The sequence below is a fragment of the Mastigoproctus giganteus genome, chromosome 3 (assembly GCF_048544385.1).
Source record: "Mastigoproctus giganteus isolate SK-2022 chromosome 3, ASM4854438v1, whole genome shotgun sequence".
NCBI lineage: Eukaryota > Metazoa > Arthropoda > Arachnida > Uropygi > Thelyphonidae > Mastigoproctus > Mastigoproctus giganteus.
The window spans coordinates 145,770,591-145,783,016 of NC_143577.1; the positions used below are offsets into that span (position 1 = coordinate 145,770,591).

The 12,426-nt window shown below is 36.7% G+C and overlaps 1 protein-coding gene across 1 annotated transcript in view; it reads right to left on the reverse strand.

Moving 5' to 3' along the window:
* Nucleotides 1-532: 532 nt before the first annotated feature.
* Nucleotides 533-12,426, reverse strand: part of LOC150088308 (UPAR/Ly6 domain-containing protein qvr-like) — a 353,853-nt gene continuing 341,959 nt past the window's right edge. The window contains exon 4 of the mRNA XM_090370699.1: nucleotides 533-1,674. Within this exon, the coding sequence (XP_090226825.1) occupies nucleotides 1,460-1,674 (215 nt within the window). The 3' untranslated portion in view covers nucleotides 533-1,459. The remainder of the gene's footprint in view (nucleotides 1,675-12,426) is intronic.

Consider the following 12,426-nt stretch of genomic DNA (forward strand, 5'->3'; position numbering starts at 1 on the left):
AATGTTCTCTTCTCAGCGATGGTTTTACATTTATATTAGATAATATATTCGAAAATCCACATTAACCTATTTAAGCAGTATATCGTACAAATATACTCTATTGTACAGTATACTGTACAAATGTGTTTATAGAGCATGATTCAGAATTTTAATACAATTATGTAAGAGTTATTCATACAATAAAATCTACGCGTCTTATATCTAATAATGCAAAATCAACGTTTGCATTCAACAGGTTTATCACAGTTTATACACAGATTACAATAATAAACCATTTGGATTATTGATACTAATGAGATTACTTAAGTGTTTCTGCGATGATCATAAAATTAAAAAAAAAAAATCGTCTTCAAATCAGATATGATAAATTCGTTATAGATTTTTGATGAAAGATTTATTTTGAAATCCCTTACAGTTTAATTAAAAAAGAGAGAAACGTTTAGGTGTAATTAACAACAAATGTATTGCTAACTGTGCTGTAGCTTCTAAAGGAAGCTAATTTCCACGGTTTACTTCACTTTTCCTTCTGTGAATCACAGTGATTCAATATTTTCTTCAGAAGCAAATGGTTTTAAGGAAACAATACGATCCAGCCTCCTTATTCCGCGCATTACCAAGGTAGCAAATTTCTATTTTAGGAATTTTCCATTTCCAACGAAGAATGTAACTGTTATTCTTCATTGTCAGCATATATAAACTTTATACACTGAAATCAGAATATACAATTCGACAGAGTAGAAATTAGCTTCCTTTAGTAGCAGACCTCAGAAAACGGTTCATTCAAACGATTCTTAAGTCTTTACTGTGCATGCATAACAAATCGCGTACGTTTCTCGAACGACATAAAACAAACCAGCTTCCTTTTTGATATTGTTCGGTGCAATATTTGGACAGAATCAATGGGAATGCAGTGATCATAAGGGCGCAAAATGTATTTTTTCTTATTTACATGAACCCAAAATTCAACTTCGCTGCTCTTTAAACATGAAACAAGCAGCATGTCTTCTCCCACATGAAAGTGCGATCAGCAGTAATAACGAATAAAATGGGTGTCCGTTTAATAGACTCCATTATATTGTTCAGATTGTTTAACAGGAAACTATGTACAAGTAGTGGACAAAGAAGAAAGCAATTCAAAGAGTATTGCTTCAAATCACGAGATGGTTACAAAATAAACGTTTAAAGTATTTGAGCTCGAATCCTATCTAAGTGATATTCAGCAAAAGTGGTACTTGGTAAATTATTTCAACTGAAAGTGTCAACGCAATTCTTAGCCGCTTCGAGTTTCCTTGTGAGCGACCTCATTTCTGAGGGATTGACGGATATATGGCCAAACTAGGACATTTCATCGATTCCAAGATTCGCTTTGGTAACCATGGAAACAGGACCCCAACAACGCTGACTAATGCAAACAAATAAAAAAAATGAGGAAATTAATGTCCACGTTCATTCATTTTGCTTATAGCCAGTACCGCTGGACAACAGCATACAAAGTCAAGGCACAGAGACCATAGAGATAACTTCCTTTGGCGACGGAGGGGGCAGAGTTACAGGCATCTCTTTCGCAAAAACACATATGACCAGTACCATCTCCTTCGTACATGCAGACGTGATCCACCATGAAGAGATTTATTTGCAGGTTTGTGGTACAAGTTCTTCGTATGACTTCCTTGGCTAGAAATATAAATGAAAAATACAATTAAGGTTCATCGCTTATTTACTAACAACAAAATTATTAGAGTACATCAAAATTCTATTGTTCCGTGGAGATTAATCTACTTTGTCAAAAGGTTTCTTGTTTCTGATATTACAGTAGGATTCAAGACGATCATCCATATTGAACACTGAAAATATTAATTTCGCGTTCTGGCAATCATTTCCAAATTTCACGTTGATTACTAAATGCATATTTTGTAATCACCATTAGGACAAGAAGATTCCTTCGCTCTTACACGTTTTGGCAAGTACAAATTAAATCTCTGATAGTTTAGCTAAACGGGAAGACCCGGTTACTTTGTTTTTGGAATTGAAACTCTACACCTTTATCTTATACCAGCTAACTTAGCTCTAAAGAGCGGAATATCTTCTTGTAATCAGCAAAGTCGAATCCGGATTTTAAGGATGAATAGGAGGTGGTAAATTTAATTTTATGGATTTATTTACAACGTGATTGAGTTAGTCGGTCTCAGGCGGGGGTAGCATGGTTTTTCTCCTGGAAACTCGGGTGTTTCGTCCAGCAAAAATGCAAATCGATCACAGAACACGTGAAATATACCGAAAATATATACATACAGCGCAATATGTCTCAAGTCGTCTAAAACCCTGATAACTTCAAACTTAACCACTAATGCACACAGTTCCGATGCAAACTGCAAGTGCAAAAATTAAATATGATATGCAGTAATGTAAGAAAAGGCAAGGCAACGCGTTGGGGGGTGGGTATACTTGCGTATTTTATTTCTTTCAGATTAAATGTTTTGAAGTATGTACACATTAATTTATAAAAGTATGTATATTCATAGCTAAATTTTGGGTCCAATCTCTAAATGTACTTATTCTGGAAATTGGGGTGCGCCTGAATTTATGAAAAATTAAGAGGGGTGCTCAAAGTATAAAATTTTGGTAACCTTTGATGTAGAGATAGTCGGAACGGGTATTGCGCTTTCAAATAGCGGTTTCATACTGTGATATGGCTTATACTTTAAGTTTAAAATAATTTGAAGTAAATTTACTATAATGACAAACATTGTCTCCAAGGCTAGTGTAATAAAAAGAATCCTAAATGCGAAAAATTAATTCGACAAATTAATGCTGCAGTGAGGCTAGGCAGGTGCCTTTACCATTTTTAAAAAGTAACTCGGAAACTGTATTACTGAAGGCCACCATAGGTCAGGTGAGAGAAAGTACATAAGTACACGTGCTTTGAGTGACCATGGTTCAAACCTACATGAATGCTAAATACAGTTCAATTTCTTGTATTCTCTCTGTCTTGTGAACGCCTGACGTGTGGTAATCCCGTAGTATAAAAAGAAAATTTATTTTAAAATGTTTTTTTGCATTGTAATCAATATACGCGGAATATTTTTAAACAATGTTGGGCCATGGAGCGCTAAAGTGATTAATTTAGAAGTATAATACAAAGTTATATTCTTCACCAATATTAATTAATGATCAAATTTCCACGTGTCTATTATTTTCTAATAAGCAATCAAGACTTGGCACTGTCTTCTCCTCGGCTGGCTACTGTTCACTGTCTCCTGACAGATTGCATCCTTCAAGGCCCTCGTCGTAGCACAGTTGTTAAAACGCCGTCCTCTCCACAATTTCCACCAGCTGACCGGGCTAGCCGGGTGGGCAAAGTGCCTTATCTGGCAACCCAAAGGTCGCGGGTTCGAATTCCGCCTCGGGCTTGGATCAAAGTACTGTAAAAACCTTGGGAGGTGCATTATGGCCACAGAAGCCGATGCGCCAATAACTACCAAAAAAAAAAAAAAAAAACAACAATTTCCACCGGGTGGAAAAGAGTGGAGTTAGAGTCCTGTCAATGACGTGAGGAATTTTAATGGGCCTTTTTCACAATGTGGCTGAGTTAGTCGGTCTCAGGCGAGGGTAGCATGGTTTTTTTCTCCCGGAAAAAAACTCGGGATTTTCGTTCAGCAAAACAGAAAGTCGATCACAGAACATAGGCAATTTGCAGTCAGTATACACGTAACAATATAGCCTTAGTCGCTGATGCTCCTAAAATCCCAATACAACTTCAGTTCAACAGTATCCTTCAAATTTGAAATAGCCGAAAGGAAATCTCTGTAAACAGTTTCAAATATCCCCACCATAAATATACTAGAACTAGGTCGGATGATCTTGTATTGTAGGTCACTGATGTGGAAAATGGCAATTGATAATTTGATCTTCTGTTAAGGTTTCTTGTAGAAGCTGTACGACATACTTTTCAATATGGGGCTTAGCACCATTCTGCATAAAAAATTATGCATCTGTGTAAGCTACGTTTGGTCCGCAAATAAGTTATTGTGTGTCGTTAACTGTGCATGCTTCAAAGCCCTCGATAGTTTTTCCCCTTTGGTTTCAAAGAAAAAGGGACCGAAGAAGCGTGCCATAAATCCACACGATACTGTAATCTTTAATGGGTGGAGTGGTTCCTCACTGTGCACATTCGAGATTTTTTTAGCCTATTCCACAAGGTGTGCCTAGCACAGATCCAATAGGTAAAAATGCTTTTCATCCATCCAGAACATTGCCATTCTGGACCTTGTGCAATCTTGTCAACCTTGTGCAAACTGGAAGGCTACTTCCTAGTGCTCATCCCTGGCATAAGGAGCCAGGCCTCTTTTAACACTGTCTGTCCATGGAAGGGCATGGTCCTACACTCACTGGAGGTAGTGCAATATTAGTAGGTGCCAGTAAATCCTGTACCCCTGGCGAGATAGGACAGTAGGGGGGGCGGATTATTCTCTTAGTTAAGAAGCATGTAACAATCAAATGCAGTGAATTCAGCGGACACGGATGGCCAGTATGACTTTGAGTCAGTTTGGCGTGACACATGCACTGGGAAAACAAAAATAAGAGCAAGAATATTATAGGGCTGTTGATTGTGATGAGTATACCGAACAACTGGACAGATATATAGAGTGGGCAAGTAAATCAGAATGTTTTATGATGTATTAACTTTCCAGGTATGACTGAACCCTGTGGGTTAGTCACTCACACAGTAACAAGACTTCTGTAGATTTATTGGATGATTGTTTTCGACACCAGCATGTTAGAGAGGCAACAAGAGAAAGCAATACTCCTGATATGATTATCAAAAATGACCATTCTGCATTAAGAAGAGTATTTATAAATGTAAATGGACATACCTCAGGATTGACCAGTACAGCAAGTCAAGTCTTTCAGGTCATCATTGGGGCCACTGTTTTTTTCTCCTTTACTTTGACATTGATAAGGGGATGCAGGTAATTTATCAAACTTTGCTAATGATTTAAAGGTAAGAGAGGTGGTTAATGACCAGAATCAGGTCATTCTGCTTCAAAATGACTTAGATAAATTGCACAAATAGTCTGGGAAGTGGCAACTGAAGTTCAGTGCTTCTAAATGTGGTTTTTCATCTAGGGAATAGAAATCCAGGGCTTACTTACAAACTAGGGGATAGTGAAATTAAAAGTAGTCCAGGGCGAAAAAGACTTAGGAGTTAAGATTCAGTTGGACATTAAATTTTCCATGCAGTGTAAACAGGTGGCTAAGAAGGTAGTACGTGGTATCTTGTCTATGATATACAAGACCTTCGCAAGTAGGGAAAAGGATGTCATTGACCCTTTGTATAAGACGATGGTAAACCGCATTTAGAACACTTCTCAGCATAGCACGTATGCTATGCTCAGAGCGGCTTACTGTTCGTTGTGCTCGTGCGAAACCCTTTCGTATTTCTGAGTACGAATCCACCTTCATATTTTCTTTTATTTATTGGGGAGAATAAAATAAAAAACCTGAAAATATTTCATATATACCTTAAATATAATATTATTATAAATGGAAATATTGTATAATTTGCCCTTTCTCATTCCCCTAAACCTACAGATCAACCCTTTTAATTATTCCATGTGTTGATCTCACATTTTATTTCAGTCTGTATTTTTTTTATTCGTATCAAGAAACACGATCACTTTTTCAGTCTACGAATTTGATTGTGCATTTAATTTATTCGTTTTTTATTATTCAAGCAATGCAGAAAAAATCCCAGTGTTTTGTTTTTTTTTAATTTCTTCGAGCCTTATAATTAATGCATGGTGAAATAAAAACAAAACATTGTAAAGAAATTATAAATTAAATTGCACATTACACGAATATTTATTATACTGAAGGTATAAAAACACAATTCATAATAGCAAATAAAGTACATTCAGGATAAAAAGCAATTAAATGGTACTATAAAAGTAAAAAAAAAAAAGTAAACTTTTTTTTCATTCTTCTTTGGACTAATTAGAGAAGCTGTGGATAATGCTTTTTTTTTCCTATCTACCCCTTCAGTGGGTTCACATGTCTTTAAATATAGCTCTACTTCAATAATGCCGGATGCTCTAAAATTTTCTGTTTGAAGATGTGCAATAGTAGAAACGAATTCCCTTCCAAATCGACTTGGAGGGCACGTGCTTCGACGTGCCCTCCACTCAAAAACCGGAAAGCTAGCAGGATCACTTAACTGCAACATCCGATTTCGTATATTCCTGTCAAATATTTCAAAGTTCTCAGAGGTTAAAGAAGTGTCAGTTTGCGATACCAGAGATCTCATTTTAAAATGGGATCTCAGGCAGCTCATTTCCAAGCGTATGTGATTATTTTTAATATTAACAGACTTTGTCCCCGTTTTGACTCCGACTGTTTTATCGGACAAAGTGGTAGGCCGGCTACTCGCTTAGCGGAAAAAAGTTCGTTTGGACTGGAAGAAACTTTAACCGTGCTATCTGGCCGAAATTCGGAGGTTTGCAACACTACCTGAATTTTTTCGTGTTTTGAAGCGTAAAATGACGCACGGAGTTGGAACTACAGCACTGGTATATCTGTTATCGATATTGTCAGTTACGTGGCTACTACCCTGATCAGTGATTTGAGTCATTAGTTAATTGATGATTCGAGTCACTCATTCACCTGGATGACTTGGGTCACTCACTTGACTCAAGTCATCCAGTCAATGTGTATTAACAATACTCATTGTTAATACACATTGACTTTTATTGAGCTGAAGTGCTCGATAATTCTCGTGGAGGATTAGAGTTAAAGATTTTTTCCCAACTTGATTGTTCTTCCTGCAGTCATTACTTTAAAATAAAAACTAGTGTAGCAGATTAACAAAAAAACAAAAAAAATCTCATACAGTCGATTATACGAGAAAATCAAATTTTCGAAGCCAAAGTGGATGCCATTTATAATGCATTGTCGAAAGTGTCAATAGTCTTTGTTCTGTTAAAAGCGCCTTTGAAGAAAGAATTCCAACACGATCGAATCTTTTAAATCCTCAGTCAAGTTTCTTGAAAGTAATTGAGCTGGGCTCAAAATTTCCATTTTGACCCCCAATATCTGTTATCGTTGTACAGCTTTAGTTTACAAAACGTAACCCAGTTTTCGGCTTTCTTTCTTCCTTTCATATTCTTGAGTAAGAAGCTGTGCGTAGATAAACATTTTTGGCATCTTTCCAGCTTAGAAAAGAGTCGTAAGTGTTGGGTTGCAGTTAAAGTGTTTATAGTCGCTCATAAAATTCTGTTTGTGGATTAAGAGGAGAGAAAACTTCTAACGTACAAGATTTCTAATGTCGTATTCGATCGGGCAATTTTTTTTTCTGTTTCCTTCCTTAAAATACTGTCACGTACTGAGGCTTGCACACGAGCATGGTTTCAGGTGGCAAACCTGCTTTCGCTTCCATCCTTGGATCTGTTTATTCAAAATATAAGTAAATAAATGTTTTGTTCTAATATTAAGGAAACAGTAGTATTTTTGATAGCGGGTACAGATAATGTGATAATGCGAACTCGGTTACACTTCAAGAATGTTCGATTTTTTCCTTAATTTGAAAAAAAAACAAAACAAAAGTAATTACTTTTATTTAATTATTTATATATAGCTTTCTAAATAGGTTCGTTATGAAATTTAACGAATCTCAGTTGTGATTACCTTAGATATGTTTTTAAAATAAATAATTGGAAATTGCTGATAAAATGATTACCCTCTTTAAGTAATGGCTAGTCGGGTGCACATAACCATTATACAGTTAGATAGTATGAATCAGAACTGTAATACTCAATATGTTCAACGTAGAACATATTGAGTATTACAGCTCTGATTCATACTATCTAATTAATTTTCAAACTCTTATTGACTATTTCATTCACTTCCTGTCTCTCCAGTAGTATACAATCGATACACACAATTATGGGAGATTTTTTGAATGGCTTGGTACAAAATTACATTAAATCTACACTAAGGTACTCGGCCCAAAGTTACCATATTTCTTTCCTAAAATATTGCCTTCAAAACAACATCGTTCCGAAGTTTGCCAGGGTGAATTTAAATCGAAAAATTTCAGGCATAAAACAACTATCACTGGCGACATCACGTAATATTGTTAAGCTTGCCTTAAAATCTCGATATTCGGATAAACAAAAATACCTTTCCCAGGTTAGGAAGCTTCGCGATAAATTAAAAAATTATCTACATCCGAACGATTGGTCTGTATTGAAGACCATAGATTTGCGACGGGAAGCACAAGCCTCAGAAATAAAAAACAGACACGTTAATAAGTTGCAAACATTATCGAATAGTTCAAGACACGTTCATGCGAATTCTAACACATTGTCGCGAGCTTGCGACCAAGTTCACACGAGTTGGGTGACATCCCCCCCACAGACACATAACGCACTACCACAGAATATGTCGGCTAGTTCACGAACACCCCCTCACCCAGTATCCAACGAACCGACATATCAACAGGTTACAAATCTTTCCTCGTGTACACTATCGCAGGACCAGATTTCACTTTTATCCAAAGGATTAAATTATAATTTACCACCTCGAAAGCTGCCAAAAAAACAATGCGTAATTGATATTGAATTTGGACTTCGTAGTGTTCCACAAAAAGATGTATTTATTCAACAAGTTAACCAAGTAGTAAATAACATAAAAGAAACGCGACTTCCTAAATTGAATACACATGACAGTTCAGCTTTACGAGAACTTCGAGAAAATAAGGACATTATTATACAGAGGGCAGATAAAGGAGATACAGTGGTAATACTAGATAAACATGATTATATTAATAAGTTAGATTCAGTTGTAACTGATACCTCCACTTATTGTGAAGTGGACCCGACACTGTTTACCAATTTGGTAAATCAATACAATAAAACGTTAACCACATATCGTAAAAACGACTACATTACTATGGTTCAGTTGAAGGAATTGAAGTCCAGAACATACAATATTCCTGCACTTTTTGGTCAGGTAAAATTACACAAGCCTGGATTTCCGATTCGACCTATTGTTTCCTACAGGAACTCGGCATTTTCAGCCTTAGCCACACATGTATATAACATTATAAAACCTTTTAGACAGGTTATACAATTTGGGATTAAGAATTACGATACATTATTTAATAATCTTAAAGACTGTAGACTCGGCGACAATGACAATTTATTCTCATTAGATGTTACCTCATTATATACGAATGTAAACGTTGAATACACATTAGATATTATTTGGGATATGTTAAATAAAAACTCGACACCGATTAATTATACGAAGCTGCCTATAAAGGAGATTTTTCACTTAATTAAACTATTAGTCGAGGCTAACTACATCACCTTTCGAGACAAGGTGTACAAACAAATTTTTGGATTACCAATGGGTTTGAGCCTGAGTGGCTTAATGTCAGAGATCTATCTCTCAACGATTGAGCAGATACATTTGACACCTTTTCGTCCCCGTATCACATACTATGGGAGGTATTTAGACGATGTTCTAGTTATTACCGATAGTAGTACTATCCAAGACATTTTACATTCGTTTAATAATATTCATTCTAGACTCAAATTTACATTGGAAAGGGAAGATACGGATACTAAGTCATTAAACTTTCTAAATTTCACGCTTACCCGGGACTCGAACAAAATACAATTTAGCATCTATCGAAAACCCACAAACACCGGTATGCTTCTTCATTATAATAGCTACCACCCGTTCACCTACAAAAGATCGATTATCTTTAATCAATTTCTCAATGCCTATAAATATTCAACGACGGATTCTGCTTTAGACTCAGAAATACAAATATTAACTAGCAGATTCTTGAACAGGGGTTATCCCATTAACACAATAAATCGAATTAGGGTACAAGCTAAGGATAGGATACAAAATACTGCACCAATCAACAATAGTAATATCAAAAAATACTTTATTTCTGTCCCATATGTTGACCAGTGGCACAAACAGCTTAACAGATTCTTTAAAGATACCGAATTTAAAATTATAGCTAGGCCTATACGGAAGTTACACACTATACTGAACAATCGCTCGGTTCTTTCGGCGTTCGCAACACAAATTAATGATCTAGTATACAACATTTCTTGCGGTGATTGCGACTCGTCTTATCAGGGTTCGACGCGGTTTTCTCTTAATATCCGTGTAAATCAACACGAAGCCTCAGTTCGTGCTTCTCGTTCAGCAGCGTCAGAATTAGCCTTTCATGCCATTAACGAAAAACATACTTTTTTATTTAACGAGGCCAAAATACTTAACGTTCAACGTAATTATACGCGACTATTAATTGCAGAAACCGTTGAAATTAAATTACACGAGAATTCTGTTAATGTTCGGCGGCCATATTTGATCTCCGATGCGTGGACCTTTACGCGCATGCGCGAAGACACATAATCACTATTTAAGTTGCAGGTTTAGCCTGATTCGGTAATTTTCATTCCTGTGATCACGACAGTCGGTCGAAAAGCATTGTCAGCTTCAGGAAGGAAAATCGTTTTGAATATTTTTGTTAGATTCTTTTAATTGCGTTAATTTGAATTTTAATTGTTTTGAATTGATTTTGAATTATGTTAAATTGATTATTTAATTATTTATATTTTACTTTAATTATTTATATTTTACTTTAATGTACCGGTAAGTTGTCGATTTTTTCGTTTTTTCCGTTTTAATTTCTGGAGGGTATCATACGGAAGTGTTCCACGTACTATATTGAGGTAAACTCCTCTTATTAATTTACTAATAACCATTATACACAAAAACATCTGGTAATTGGAATACGCAAAACGCGTATCCTCGTGGATAGCACAATGGTCACAGCTGTTGTATTTTTCACACGGTAAGGATAGGATTTCGGCTTTGAATCCCAAGAAGCAGCTAGTAGTTCTCTTTTTAATGGTTCTTTTTCACATTGTGGTGGAGTCGATCTCTTGGGAGCGTGCACGGTTTCTCATTCTGAGTAACATGCAAACGATCATGCAATAGATGTAATTTACAGACAATACACGGATGCCTCATACTCTTACTTGCTTTGGTGAAAAAAAAAAGCAAATGATAAGATAAGTTTTTATTTGTCAATGATCGGCTACGAAGCCGCAAGTAACGTACTCGTAATAAACTTGAATTAAATAACATTAGATAACCTTGACGTAGATTCAGTTTTACCAACCATTTAAGAAATTTTAATCAACAAAGGACTTGCCAAAGTTCATTAGCCCTGTACACAATTCCAACAACCATACCCGAATCACATGAATCATCAGCGAGAAACAATCCAATCACAACCACCACCAGATAGAAACAATCTCATCGGCAGTGTCTCACATCTTCTTACTTATCGTCAGCCATCTCATGATAAAATACACCAGGTTAGGGTACTGATTTCTTGGCAACCTCCACGTACAACTTCAGTCATCCAAGATCCAAGTTAACTATTTGTCTCCTCCTTAAGATCTTCAGATACCCAGAAACATATTTCAAATTGCCAATCCTGCTGATTATGACCAGGATGAATCTTACGCCTCTAGTACACCATCTGTTCTCTTCTCTCCTTTCCTGAAGGCTCCTTCCTCAACTTGGAACCTGATTTTAACTTTTCAAGCTTTGTTTCTCAGGTATCTGCTTCTGCAGATGGCGTAACTTTCATGTTATGGAATACTTTGTGTTGTCGATATATCTTGCAATCCACCTTTACCACGCTAATGATACTTCTAAAGAGAATTATAGCTGGTTCAACCCTCCTCCAGATGAACAGAGCCATTTAAAGCGATATCTGCTTGCGGTTTTCTGATCACCTTATAACGATATTCTCTTCTTACATTTGCCCTTAACTCTGTTTTCTCTCCCCATACCTTTCTTCAGGGACTCATGGCTTATTAAAGGTTTCTTATCTCGGTTTTTCCTTGGGTCTGGCCCCGGGAACTCCAAACCCAACTTCCGATTACTCTGGGCTTTCTCATTCCTGTTGCAACCGGAATGAGGCTGTTAAGTGAGTGTCCTTTCAGCCTTTCCTACCTCTGGCTTTGCGAAACGGGGATAGTTTTGTATGGTGTCTCTGCTGTCCTGGCCCGGCTCCCTGTGCCGATGGACCGATTCCAGGAGTCTTTCCTTGGTGATGGTGCCCCTCAGTGGTCAAATGAAGAACACACAACGCACAGTACCATACACATTTTTTTATAGGCCCTTTCCCTGAAATCCTTGGAAATTAGGTGGTAGAGTCTGCCAGAGTACTTAATCTACTGCCTGGATGCCTGCCTGCCTCCTCGTGGCAAAGTGTGGGCAACGGTGGGTCCCAATAGAAGCCCAACGGCTGAATGGTCAGAGAAACAACAGAACATAACACTACACAACAAACCATCCCCACACACTTTTTAAATCATTGGCCTTCAC